Source organism: Bos grunniens, chromosome 3 (assembly GCF_055505025.1).
Source record: "Bos grunniens cultivar Pamir isolate PY7600 chromosome 3, Bosgru_T2T1.0, whole genome shotgun sequence".
Lineage (NCBI taxonomy): Eukaryota > Metazoa > Chordata > Mammalia > Artiodactyla > Bovidae > Bos > Bos grunniens.
Window position 1 is genome coordinate 63,187,015 of NC_141167.1, and position 15,044 is coordinate 63,202,058.

Consider the following 15,044-nt stretch of genomic DNA (forward strand, 5'->3'; position numbering starts at 1 on the left):
CATCCTACACTCCATCTATAACCAACTACTTGTGGATCTCTGAATCATCCAAGTTCTATCACACATGCATTCTTTTGCATGTACTATTTCAGGAATGCTCCTCCTTCCCTTTTCTATTTAATCCCCATTCCTCTTCCAATACTTGTTTAAAACTCTCTACCCACCTTGACACCTTCCTCCTCTTCAACTAACCACTTATGCATTCCTGTGGATCTTTAAAAGTGTCTTCAGTTCAGTTCAGTTGCTGAGTCATATCCAACTCTTTGCAACCCCGTGAACCGCAGCACACTATGCCTCCCTGTCTATCACCAACTCCTGGAGTTTACCCAAACTCATGTCCATTGAGTCGGTAATGCCATCCAACCATCTTATCCTCTGTTGTCCCCTTCTCCTCCTTCCCTCAATCTTTCCCAACATCAGGGTCTTTTCAAATGAGTCAGCTCTTTGCATTAGGTGGCCAAAAAGATTGGATTTTCAGCTTCAACATCAGTTCTTCCAACGGACACCCAGGACTGATTTCCTTTAGGATAGACTAGTTGGATTTCCTTGCAGTTCAAGGGATTCTCAAGAGTCTTCTCCAACACCACAGTTCAAAAGCATCAATTCTGTGCTCAGTTTTCTTCACAGTCCAACTCTCACATCCGTACATGACTACTGGAAAAACCATAGCCTTGACTAGATGAACCTTTGTTGACAAAGTAATGTCTCTGCTTTTTAATATGCTGTCTAGGTTGGTCAGAACTTTCCTTCCAAGGAGTAAGCGTCTTTTAATTTCATGGCGGCAATCACCATCTGCAGTGATTTTAAAAGTGTCTTAGCCACCCTTTAATTTTCTAGAACAGGAACAGTGCCTGATACACAGTAGGTGTTCAAAGATTGTTAACAAATGAATGATGTTAAAATTAACTAGTATTAGTTTAGAAATTAAAAATAGCTAAACATTTAACTATTCTATTTTCTAAACTAATATAGTTCGGTATATAGTAAAATATGAAAAGTTATGCTGACATTTTTAAAAATGAACAATAGTAATCACTGTTAAGAATGCTCAAAATTTAACTTACTCAATGGTCAACTGAATGTTAAAACTACATTGATTCAAATTCAGATTATGGTTAAAAGGTGACAAAGCAAAATTTATCCTCAGCTGAGTTTTGGATAATCTTGATGCTATGCTTGGTTAAGTATGTTTTATGCCAAAGCTGTTGATTCTAAATATACTGTGACAAGAAGAACAAATAACACATAGTAACTTATAAAGGATAGAGTACTCCAACACCACGTCTATTGGACATTCCTTAGTTTGCATGGTTTATGATTATAATGTAAAGCAGAAAATGCATAAAACTTTTGCCCCAGAAGCTGCATGATAAGTTAGAGAAATTTCATGTTGGACATAGCCTTTTAAATATACAAAGGCTCAGAGTGAAACTGGCTGTGTAAGTTTCTCCATTTTGGATCAACATTGTAGAAATAAACTTTTTACCCTCCTTAGCATATTTTTGGGAAAATTGCACTGAAGGTTTAGTACAAAATATCTATCTTATCTTTGAAAAAGCTTTTTGTCATAGAAAGAAGAAACTATTTTTACTGAGCTTGTTATCCAGAACGAGTCAGATCACCACAAATATGACAAAATGAAATAAATTCAAACTAAACAAGACAGGGCAGGACAACCCCAGTGAAATAAGTGCATAGAATAAGGCCAAGTAAAACAAATTATTATTCCAACAATAAAATATTTATTAGTTTTTTTCATTCTTTTACCAAACCCACTACTAAGGAAAAGTGACTCACTTTTTCTAGATATTATATAAACAAGCATGTAAAGAAGGTTATCATACAGTTTATAATAAAACTACAATTGTCTATGTTAATTTCCTATGGACAGAGGAGCCTAGTGGGCTACTGTCTGTGGAGTTGCAAAAGAGTTGGACAGGACTTAGCGACTAAACAACAACAACTATTAGACAGCAATGTAATTAAGATGGAATGAGTGAATTATAATACACAGCAGAAAAACTGCATATCAGGAATCCATTCATATGGAATCTGTATGTGGGTGGCCAGGCTACTATTAATGTAGGTGGGAAGTGTGTACATACCATTTTCCTTACGCAAGCTGCCCCTGACCCTTATTTTCTGAGAGGTACTATGATTAATAGAAAAGCATGGGATTTGGGAGAACTGAGCTCTGGTCTTATCTCCGTACCTAATTAACTGTATGCTCTTAAGGGAGTGGTTGTACATTTGGATCTAGAATATCTCAAGTACCATAACAGGTTTGGTAAAGATAATTTCCAAGATTCACTTTAGAATTGTGATTTTTCAAGCCTTTTATCAATTTTATTCTTAATGTTTTGTATCTGGAGAAAGAAGGTCACATATGTATACAAATTGGGAACTTTAATTTTGACATCTGTATGAATGTAAGGAGAGTGTGTACTTGAATTAAAAGAGTTTGATAATTTTTCATTTGATTAAATTATACATTCAAAAAAAATTATACATTCCATGAATTTTAATAAGAATCATATACATATATGCTTCAAATATCAGGCAGGTTTGGCTTTGGAGTACAAAATGAAGCAGGACAAAGGCTAACAGAGTTTTGCCAAGAGAACGCACTGGTCATGGCAAACATCTTCTTCCAACAACACAAGAGAAGATTATACACATGGACATCAAAAGATGGTCAATACAGAAATCAGACTGTATTATGTTCTTTGCAGCTGAAGATGGAGAATTCTATATAGTCAACCAAAACAAGACCAGGAGCTGACTGTGGCTCAGACCATGAACTCCTTATTGCCAAATTCAGACTTAAATTGAAAAAAGTAGGGAAAACCACTAGAACATTCAGGTATGACCTAAATCAAATCCCTTATGACTATACAGTGGAAGTAACAGATTCAAGGGATTAGATCTGATACAGAGTGCCTGAAGAACTATGGATGGAGGTTCGTAACACTGTACAGTAGGCAGTGATCGCAGTCATCCCCAAGAAGAAGTAATGCAAAAGGGAAAATGGTTATCTGAGGAGGTCTTACAAATAGCTGAGAAGAGAAGCAAAAGGCAAAGAAAAAAAATGAAAGATATAGTGATCAGAATGCAGAGTTGCAAAGAACAGGAGAGATAAGAAAACTTTCCTAAGTGATCAATGCAAAGAAATAGAGGAAAACAATAGGACAGGAAAGACTAGGGATCTCTTCAAGAAAATTAGAGATACCAAGGGAACATTTCATGCAAAGACGGGCACAATAAAGGACAGAAATGGTATGGACTTAGCATAAGCAGAAGATATTAAGAAGAGGTGGCAAGAATACACAGAGAATATACAAAAGAGATCCTAATGACCCAGATAACTACGATGGTGTGGTCACTCACCTAGAGCTAGACATCCTGAAGTGTGAAGTCAAGTGGGCCTTAGGAAGCATCATTGCAGAAAAAAGCTAGTGGAGGTGATGGAATTCCAGCTGAGCTACTTCAAATCCTAAAATATGATGCTGTGAAAGTGCTGTATTCAATATGCCAGCAAATATGGAAAACTCAGCAGTGGCCACCGGACTGGAAAAAGTCAGTTTTCATACCAATCCCAAAGAAAGACAACACCAAAGAAGGCTCAAACTACCGCACAGTTGCACTCATCTCCCACTCTAGCAAAGTAATCCTCAAAATCCTCCAAGTTAGGCATCAACAGTATGTGAACCCTGAACTGAGAACTTGCAGATGTTCAAGCTGGATTTAGGAAAGGCAGAGGAACCAGAGATCAAATTGCCAATATCTGCTGGATCACAGAAAAAGCAAGACAATTCCAGAAAAACATCTCACTTCTGCTTCATTGACTATGCTAAAGTCTTTGACTGTGTGGATCACAACAAACTGGAAGAGATGAGAATACCAGACCACTTTATCTGCCTCCTGAGAAGCCTGTATGCAGGTCAAAAAGCAACAGTTAAAAACAGACATGGAACAATGGACTGGTTCAAAATTTGGAAAGGAATATGTCAACGCTGTATATTGTCACCCTGCTTATTTAACTTATATGCAGAGTACATCATGCGAAATGCTGGGCTGGATGAAGCACAAGCTGGAATCAAGAGTGCCGGGAGAGACAGCAAGAACATCAGATATGCAGGTAACTCCACTCTTACAGCAGAAAGTGATGAGAAATTAAAGAGCCTCTTGATGAAGGTGAAAGAGGAGAGTGAAAAAGCTGGCTTAAAACTCAACATTCAAAAAACGAAGATCATGGCATCTGGTCCCATTACTTCATGGCAAATAGATGGGGAAACAATGGAAATAGTGACAGACTTTATTTTTTGGGGCTCCAAAATCACTACAGATGTTGACTGCAGCCATAAAATTAAAAGATGCTTGCTCCTTGGAAGAAAAGGTATGAAAAACCTAGACAACATATTAAAAATCAGACATTACTTTGCCAACAAAGGTCTGTACAGTCAAAGCTATGATTTTTCCAGTTGTCACGTATGGATGTGAGATTGGACCATAAAGAAGGCTGAGTGCTGAAGAACTGATGCTTTTGAACTGTGGTGTTGGAGAAGATTCTTGAGAGTCCCATGGACTGCAAGGAGATCAAACCAGCCAGTCCTGAAGGAAATCAATGCTGAATATTCATTGGAAGGACTGAACTGAAGCTTCAATACTTTGGCCACTTAATGTGAAGAGCCGACTTATTAGAAAAGACCCTGAGGCTGGAAAAGATTAAAGGCAGGAGGAGAACAGGGCAACAGATGAAGAGATAGTTGGATGGCATCACTGACTCAACGGACATAAGTTTGAGCAAGCCCTGGGATCTGGTGATGGATGGGAAAGCATGGCATACTGCAGTCCACGGGGTCACAAAGAGTTGGATACCACTGTGCAACTGAAGGTCAACAATGCTCAAATTCTTAATTTTTTAATATTTAGGACATATTTCCCCCTAACTTATTTTTTTCCTTATAATGCTTAAAACATCCTCTTGTCTTTCAAACTGGGGGTAAGATAATTCTGCTAATCAAGAATTGTGAAACATTTAGATGTAATATTTGAAAAAGTGTTAATGAAACTCTCCAACATTTTGCTAATTTTCATTAAACAATACAATATGAAAATGAAGCAGCTAATCTAAAAATTCATGCTGGATGCTTTTCATTTTTTTCTACTTCTGTGGCTTTAAGTCAAATGTTTCAGATTGTGATATTTCATCAAAATTGTTTTCGGATGACTGACACTAGTATATTATTTCTAGTATGAGTTAAACTTTTAAAATAATTTATCCCAATATTTTCAGCAATCCTCTTTGCATTACTTACTTATCAAATATTACTCAATCATGTTCTAAATGTGCTTGAGGCTCTCATGAAAACCAAGAGATTTTTGTAAGCTTTCAAGATTAATTTGCTATTAACATGATAGTTCTGAAGTAGAGGGAGAGGAGGGAATTGTAGTGCTACCCACTAGGGGAGTTTTCTCAGGATGTCATCAAACTCTGACTCAGTTTAGCATGTATTTATGAATCCAGGGACTTATTTTTAAAACAGTCCACAGGGAAACAGACATGGGACAAATATAGAATAGAAAAGTAAGTCTTTCATGTAAAGTGAAGTCGCTCAGTTGTGTCCGACTCTTTACGACCCCATGGACTGTAGCCTACCAGGCTCCTCCATCCATGGGATTCTCCAGGAAGAATACTGGAGTGGGCTGCCATTTCCTTCTCCAGGGGATCTTCCCGACCCAGGGATTGAACCTGGGTCTCCCACATTGCAAGCAGACGCTTTAACCTCTAAGCCACCAGGGAAGCCCCTAAATACAGTATTTCTGTATTCATGTAAAGGAATACAGAAATACTGATTTGGGATCATTACTATAGTTATAAATGTTAAACTGTAGAAGATATAAAGCTTCCTAACCAGGAAATCCAAAATTCACACTAACAGGCATACTTTTCATATGTTGTGTAATGAGCTCCCCACCTCTCTTTTAAGGCACTGAATCATGGTTTGGTCTTGGTACAAGACTTGGTAAGAACAGCATAGCTTTATAAATTCTTATACAAGCTTAACTAAAAATAAGATTTATAAAACCAATAGACTGTTGTGATTCTGATCTTTGTACAAAACGTGTCATATTTGTCCCAATAAAATAGGTCTTGGTTAATGAAATTCATTCCCCAAATGCTCCATGTACTAGTATTATTTCAGGCTGACCCCCTTGATGGTATTACATTCTGAAACACAGTAGCTCATTAGGAATCTTTAGAAAGTCAATTATTTAAACCATTCCCTTTAAGAAAACAAACCTATAGCATATACTGAAAAAGTCCTAAGGAGAGTATAAGAAATGTAACTAAGCCTTTCCATAGGATGAAAGCAGAAAAGGGTTTAATTAAAGGTTTTATATATTAAGTTAATTGCAGATGGTCTCTAGGAATTAAAAGATTACTTCTATAAAGCTCCTTAAACCATAATGGAATCAAAGGAAAAGGGGTGATGAAAAGATACTTAATACCAGTTTATTCAACAATGAAAACAGAATAAACTAATTCTAATGTGCCAATTAACCCTATTTTTCAGCAGCTGATTTTACTACCTACACTGTGTCACTGTGTCCCCCACTTTGGGACTGAGTTTATACTGTTTCTGAAGAGAACTATGGTAACCACAGGCTTGCCAGGTGGTGCTAGTGGTAAAGAATCTGCCTGCCAATGCAGGAGATGTGGTTCAGTTCCTGGGTTGGGAAGATCCCCTGGAGGAGGAAATGGCAACCCACTCCAGTATTCTTGCCTGGAGAATCCCACGGACAGAGGAGCCTGCCGGGCTACGGTCCATGGGATCGAAAAGAGTTGGACATGACTGAAGCGACTTAGCACAGACACACGCATGGTAACCCACAGAGCAAAAGATATAAGAAGTATGTTAATTCAGGAAATGTTACTTTAACCAGCTAGACCTGGAAGTACTTATTAACTTTTTAATTTTAGGGAATAGCATTTATTTATTTATCAGTTCATTTCTCAAATGCTATCTACTATGTGGTAGGTTTTATTCTGGACACTGATAACCAGTGTATCAAAGTTCTCTGCTCTCAAGAAGTTTATATTCTAGCAGAGAAGATAGAAAATGAATACTTTCAAATAGCACTAACTGCTATCAATAAAACAAAACAGGAAAATTGGGAAAGAGAATGACCAGGAGTAACAAGACCACACAGCCATGGAAGGCTTCCCTAAGATGATATTTGAGCACAGACCTGAATAGTGAGATAAGAACCAGTCATTTAAAGAGCAGGTCAAAGAATTCTCTAGATAAAAAGCAAGCATGTTCCAAAGAACAGAGATTAGGTCAGTGGAGTTGGTAAGGAGAAAGTGGTGCATCTTGAGCTGGGAGAGGCAAGTAGGGTCTAGTCCATGCAGGGCACTGTAAGCCACAGTAAGGAATTTAGATTTATTCTAGTACAAGGAAGAGTAACAAGGAGGTTTTAAAGAGGGGACTGATATAGTCTGATTTATGCTTTAATGATATCACTCTAACTGCTATGTAGAGAATGTATTATAGTGAAGAAAAGTGGAGGGAGTGGACTCCCAGGAGTCCAGGGGAGACACTATGGAGATGTGGACAAGGGTGCCAGTGATGAAAATAAACTCAAAATGGATCAAAGATCTAAACGTAAGACCAGAAACTATACAACTCCTAGAGGAGAACATAGTCAGAACCCTCTCTGACATAAATCACAGCAGGATCCTCTATGACCCACCTCCCAGAATATTGGAAATAAAAGCAAAAATAAACAAATGGGACCTAATTAAAACTAAAAGCTTATGCACAACAAAGGAAACTATAAGCAAGGTGAAAAGACAGCCTTCAGAATGGGAGAAAATAATAGCAAATGAAGCAACTGACAAAGAATTAATCTAAAAAATATACAAGCAACTCCTGCAGCTCAATTCCAGAAAAATAAACGACCCAGTCAAAAAATGGGCCAAAGAATTAAATAGACATTTCTCCAAAGAAGACATACAGATGGCTAACACACACATGAAAAGATGCTCAACATCACTCATTATCAGAGAAATGCAAATCAAAATCACAATGAGGTACCATTTCACGCCAGTCAGAATGGCTGAGATCCAAAAGTCTACAAGCAATAAATGCTGGAGAGGATGTGGAGAAAAGGGAACCCTCTTACACTGTTGGTGGGAATGCAAACTAGTACAGCCACTATGGACAACAGTGTGGAGATTCCTTAAAAAACTGGAATTAGAACTGCCTTATGACCCAGCAATCCCACTGCTGGGCATACACACCAAGGAAACCAGAACTGAAAGAGACATGTGTACCCCAGTGTTCATCGCAGCACTGTTTACAATAGCCAGGACATGGAAGCAACCTAGATGTCCATTAGCAGATGAATGGATAAGAAAGCTGTGGTACATATATACAATGGAGTATTACTCAGCCATTAAAAAGAATACATTTGAATCAGTTTTAATGAGGTGGATGAAACTGGAGCCTATTATACAGAGTGAAGTAAGCCAGAAAGAAAAACACCAATAAGTATACTAACGTATACATATGGAATTTAGAAAGATTGTAATGATAACTCTGTATGCGAGACTCTGTGGGAGAGGGAGAGGGTAGGATGATTTCGGAGAATGGCGTTGAAACATGTACAATATCATATATGAAATGAAACAAACAAAAAAAAAGGGTGCCAATGATGAAGAATGAAGTGAAAGGATTCTGAATAGAACTCTGATCTGACTGGAACTAACATGTGCTGTATGAGGGGCTTATTAATTTTCTTTTTGTTAGAATTGTAGACTGAGAGCTGGGAGTTTAAAGGTACGTATTCTAATTCCCTACCCAGGACAGGAATACCAGTGCAGGAAACTCAGAGAGTCATTAGACTGCTTGTGACATACTCACTATTTCACAAAACTATCTTGTTTTAAAGCAGCTCAATATTATACTGAGCTGAAATTCACTCCAGCATTCCATTCATTTAGTCAATCTATATCTATCTTGTGATAATTACGTGCTGGGTATTATGACACACTAGGAATTAGATGGTATCAAATACACTTCATGCCCTCAGGGAACTCACTGTCTCTGAGAGAGATAAACACAGACATTGAAAATTCAATAAATAAATAATTTAAATTTTATCCTCCAGGGTTACTCATTATACATATTCTTTCTTCCTTTCAAATATTTAAAATTCAAATATTGTATCTCCCCTCATCATTCTAGGGAGGGGAAATGTAATAAGCAGAAAATGAAATAGATATTCCTGGTGGCTCAGATGGTAAAGCGTCTGCCTGCAATACAGGAGACCCAGGTTCTATCCCTGGGTTGGGAAGATCTCCTGGAGAAGGAAATGGCAACCCACTCCAGTATTCCTGCCTGGAGAATCCCAGGGACGGAGGAGCCTGGTAGGCTACAGTCCGTGGGATCGCAAAGAGTCGGACACGACTGAGCAACTTCACTTCACTTCACTTCATGTTAGATTTTAAGGCAACAGGTTAAGGAAAGATAAGGAATCTTAGGCAGGTACAGGCATTGCTGTTTTACATAGGGTTGGTCTGGAAGAGTCTCTCTGATAAGAGAACATTTAAGTAAGGACTGACGAACAGTTGCCAGGCATTGCACTAGGTCCTGGGGACTAGCTTTATGTCCATGGATGGCAACTGGGTGAGGCTAAAATCAGCAAATCTACCTTCAGCAAATTAAATTGCAACCTGAAAATGAGTAGGAACTACAGGGATAAAGAATTGGGCAAGACAAAGCAGGTGCAAAACTCAGGAAGTGAAGAGAGAGCACAAAGAACAAGGAGAGGGAATGACTGGGCTCCTAGTTACATCACTGATCTGAGAAAATCCTTCTCTGAATGTGCTTTAATTTTGTCCATGTTCCCCTTTGGGAATGACTGGTATCATTATCTGCTTTATTCTAGATGCCATATCTCTGTTAGTGCAATCAGCGATTTCAGGCATAGTCCACTGAATTTGGACTATATATATAGGGTAATCCATCAGAGCCACTGAATTTTTTTGCACACGAAATGCCTATGACAATGACTGTCATAGGTACTCGAGGCATCCTACTCTTGACAGAGCTTATGCTCTAACCACAGTGATAGGAGAGAAGAGATCAGGGAGGCAGTTGGAGACAGGTATGGAAAATGGTCTCTCTGTCAAGCCTGCTTGCTTTTTCTTGCTCCTTTCCACTGCTCCTGGGGTATATAGCTTCACTGTGTACGAACACCCTTGCTTCCTGCTACAGTAAGTCTGCTGAGAAAATATAAGGGACAAATTAAATACATCTATTTTAATGCCCTTTGAGAATTCTTCAGCTATCTAAAAATCACATAAATTCCATTTTCCAGCAAACTAATATAACTACCGTTTATTAGTCTGAGCCCCAAGCATACCCCTATCTCAGCTGTCACTACATAATCTCATTACCTTATAAGCAAGGCTTTACTGCTATCTTCCAGTTTATTCCTATGTGCCTTCTGTACTTGGTTTCAATACCCCTTACTTCACTCCATGCCTGTACTCTGTTTATGCTGCTGCTTTAATAAGTTCTGCTGTAAAAGTGGCCCCTTTACAAAGTATCTTCTTTAACTTGGAAGAACTGACATCCTAGAAAAGTAGGAAACAGTGCCAGTATAAGTTACTTAGTGTGAAAATGCTGTGTACCTTTTGCTCTCACCATTGTTTCCAGGTGGCTGAAATATATTGGGTTGAACAAAAAGTTCGTTTGGGTTTTCCTGTCAGTTATGGAATTTCAGTACAATACCACTAATAAGCTGCTTCTGCTTTGCAGCCCTCTAGGGTTCTGACTGAATCTAGTGGCATATATCTAAAATCACTCAACAGTCCTCCTGTTCTGGCACCAACGTAGAAAGCTTACACCTCCTCTCCTGATGTGTGACAAGGCATATATTCCATTTCACACAGTGATTTGGAAAGAATGTGACTGGCAGGTTCTTAAACATTGAAAGTGAAAGTGAAGTTGCTCAGTCGTGTCCGACTCTTTGTGACCCCATGGACTGTGGCCTATCAGGCTCCTCTGTCCATGGGATTTTCCAGGCAAGAGTGCTGGAGTGGATTGCCATTTCCTTCTCCAGGGGATCTTCCCGGCCCAGGAGTCGAACCTGGGTCTCCTGCATTGTAGGCAGACGCTTTACCGTCTGAGGCACCAGGTGGGGGTATCTTAAACATTAGGGCTTACCAAGTGTCACTGCAATACACGATATAGGTTAGCTCTACTTCCTGAAAATTATAATTTTATTTGCACTCCACAAGTATCAGAATCATAATAATGAAAAAGTCAAAAGAAGTCCTTGGTTTCATGGAGCTTAAAACTTGGTGACAAGTGATACTATAACCACAAATTTAGATAAACTTACAGTTTCGCCTCTAAAGCCTTTTTCACCTCTGGGTCCCTGAAAGACAAAAGAAAATGTAGGTTTATTTTTTATCAAATGTACTTGAGGCTGTATACAGAAACATGATAATTAATAGGCTTTTTCTCCCCCCTATCTAGCAAGACTTGTTTAGCTAAATCTACACAAATTCTAGTTTTCTTTTCTTATGTTAAGCGAAGCAAAACAAAAACAAATACACTGTATTGATTTCATCATATCTGTTTTGCTATTCCTAGTTTTACCTTAAAGTGAGATAATGTCATGCTACTTATTCATTCAATTAAGTCAAAGCAGCTGATCTGATAATCAAATGCAAAATAATTTAGAAAGGAAATTAACAGATTAAATTCTTCTAATATCTGTTTCCCTCAGCCTTTTAAAACCTTGCTTCCAGAGTGGTTTCCTTCTTCGCTTTTATCCTCTTTTTTTAAAATCCTCCTTCTGAGCTACATCCTACAAGTTTTGAAATGTTGTATATACTTTCATTCAGTTCAAAATATTTTCTAATTTTCTTTGAGACACTCGGATCCATGAATTGTTTATAAGTGTGAGGCTTAATTTTCAAGTGTTTGGCGCTTTTCCTGTTATCTTTCTAGTTTACTAATTCTTAGTTTAATTCCATTATGGCCAGAGAACATACCTTATATGGCTTCTATTCTTTTAAGTGTAATAAAATTTGTTTTATGATCTAAAATATGGTTTATTTCAGTAAATGTTCTATGTGCACATGAGTGCTGTTGCTGGAACTACTGTTATTTCTGTTATTATTTTCATGTTCATCCTTGTGGAAATTGTGTATTTTTTAATTAAAAAATGAAATAATACTATTCATCTTTTCTGTAACATGAATATGCACCCTCAAAATATTAATGCTTTTCTGTATCAACCCACAATTCCCACATAACTATAATGTTTGCTGCTGCTACTGCTAAGTCGCTTCAGTCGTGTCCGACTCTGTGCGACCCCATAGACGGCAGCCCACCAGGCTCCGCCGTCCCTGGGATTCTCCAGGCAAGAACACTGGAGTGGGTTGCCATTTCCTTCTCCAGTGCATGAAAGTGAAAAGTGAAAGTGAAGTTGCTCAGTCGTGTCCGACCCTCAGCGACCCCATGGACTGCAGCCCTCCAGGCTCCTCCATCCATGGGATTTTCCAGGCAGGAGTACTGGAGTGGAGTGCCATTGCCTTCTCTGGAACTATAATGTTTACCAGTATTTAAAAACATATAATAATATTTTAATAAATTGCCTATTATATATTTCTTTTTCTAATTTTTGTCATGATAGACAACACTGTGATGAATATCCTGGTACTCTTAAAATTTTTTTTTTTTAATGAAAATTATCCTCCAGAAAGTTTGTTTGAAATTGCCTTATACTTGCAATATACAGGAGTATATGTACTTTTTTTTTCCTGACACATGTTCTAATGTACTATCACTTTTTGTTAATCCTGCAGGCTAAAAATACCATCTCATTATCTAATCAAAATTTATATTACTGATTTTGTGTTTCCTATCTTGTATTTAATTCATTTTAAACTAGGTATTAAATTTTAAAAGGGGCTTCCCTGGTGGCTCAGTGGTAAAGAATCTGCTTGCCAAGCAGGTGAACCAGGTTCAGTCCTTGGGTCAAGAAGATCCTCTGGAGAAGGAAATGGCAACAAAACCACTCCAGTATTCTTGCCTGGAGAATTCCATGGACAGAGGAGTCTGGTGGGCTACAGTTCACAGGGTCACAAAGAGTTGGACATGACTTAGCGACTAAACAAGAGCAACTTTAAAAAGCTGATTTTTAAGGTAGCTTTACAGATGTTCTTTTTACACTCTCTCCCACCTCTAATCCAGCATTGACATGGTATATATCTATGTATTTTTTCTAATCAAATATTGACAAATATGTTTATATGTGGATGGGGTGATTGGTCATATTTTATAATGCTGATATCATATACTCTTTTATGCATGATACATTTCATGTTAAATAATACATCATGAAACAACAGTCAGCCAAACTAGATATAAATTCTTTCTAATAGTTTTATAATATTCCACAAAGTGGCTAGATGACAGTTTACTCAACCATTCTTCTACAAATGAGCATTCATGTTATTTCATACTTTTCCCCCCAATACAAATGGTGCTGTGAAAAAAAAAATCTTTGTTCAATTTCCTTAGTGTATTGAGTACTTTTATTTCTATGGGACAAATTCCTCAAAGTGGAACTTCTTGGTCATAGCATATATGTACATTTATTTTAACAAATATCTTTTAATAAAGGCTGTAATTCACATTTCTAACAAAAATATTACTCTCCCTGCAACCTTTTCTGAGAGGTAGATGCAATATCTCATTATTACTTCAATTTATGTTTCTCTGACTAAAAGTTAGGAGAGTACCTTTTCGGATAGTTACTGACCTTTTGATTTGTTCATGTCTCTGTTTTCTTTTTCATACCAATTTACAAAGCTCATATATTAACCCATTATACGTTGTTTGCTTTGCAATTATTTTTTCCCAATTGTAGTAGTTTTATTTATGGAATCTTTTCCCATACAAAATTCAAGTATGTTTTCTGTTCTTTTATAGTTTTCAGATGAAGTGGCAGAGGTTGAGAAAGTTAGATAGCATCACTGACTCAGTGGATATGAGTTTGATCAAACTCCAGGAGATAGTGAAGGACAGGGAAGCCTTTTGTGCTGCAGTTCATGGGGTCACAAGAGTGGGACACAACTTAGTCACTGAACAACAAATAAAGGTCTCCCCAAACCTTAAGCTATACTTTAGCTTCCTACTTTTTCTAAGATTTTTAATTGTTTCTTTTCTTTCTTTCCTTTTTTTAAAAAGTTCATCAGAGATTTTTTAAAAATTGGGTGAAATAGGGTTCCAATTTCTTACAGCAGTAGGAAGACTGAAAGGAATTTTGTCCTCCTTCCCCACCCCTCCAGTACTTTGCCTGGAAAATCCCAGGGATGGAGGAGCCTGGTAGGCTGCAGTCCATGGGGTCGCTAAGAGTTGGACATGACTGAGCGACTTCACTTCACTTCACTTTCCCTATCACTGGGGTAGGAATGGGTGTGTGGCTGATCAAAAGACATGAAAAAAAAAAAATGGGAGACTTCTAGAAAAGTTTTATTTTTCCCAAGACAGGGATATAGGTCACTTTTTCACTTTGGATAATTATATCTAGATGTGATAACTGAGATATTGTAGTCATTTGCCCTAAACCTAATTATGAAGATAACATTTAGGATGGTCTCGGATAACAAGATTAAGTCACCAAATACTGAAGCCCTTCCTAACTCTGAGATTCCCATGGTAAGATGTAAGTTTCCTTATTGTTAAAGGCAGTTTGATTCAGGGTTCCTATTACTTGCAGCCCAAATCATACTGATATACCATTTTCCTTATAATTAAATTCCCATGTAGTCTGAGATCTAATTCTGGGCTCTAAACTGCTACAATGATCTATTGTTTGTACTACCACATAGTTTCATTTACAAAGACTTTGAAATAATGTTTTCTTATTTGGAAGAGCAAGCCCTCCATCCCCCACCACTATTTTTTTCCACAATGCATTTTGACCATTCTCAAATGCTTATTCTTTCGTAA

General features: G+C 37.7%; 1 protein-coding gene and 1 long non-coding RNA gene across 29 annotated transcripts in view; one reads left to right on the forward strand and one right to left on the reverse strand.

The window, feature by feature from the left end:
- The window catches only part of LOC147375711 (uncharacterized), a 157,871-nt gene that overhangs the window by 68,212 nt on the left and 74,615 nt on the right, over positions 1–15,044 (forward strand). The gene's annotated exons all lie outside the window — the stretch shown is intronic.
- COL24A1 (collagen type XXIV alpha 1 chain) overlaps positions 1–15,044 on the reverse strand; it is a 401,096-nt gene that overhangs the window by 21,797 nt on the left and 364,255 nt on the right. For all 27 annotated transcript variants that reach the window (XR_015160374.1, XM_086390890.1, XM_086390884.1 and 24 more), the window contains one exon: positions 11,419–11,454. Coding sequence is in view for 26 of the 27 variants with exons in the window: in XM_086390890.1 (XP_086247016.1) it covers positions 11,419–11,454 (36 nt within the window). In the remaining variant the exon portion in view is untranslated. The remainder of the gene's footprint in view (positions 1–11,418; positions 11,455–15,044) is intronic.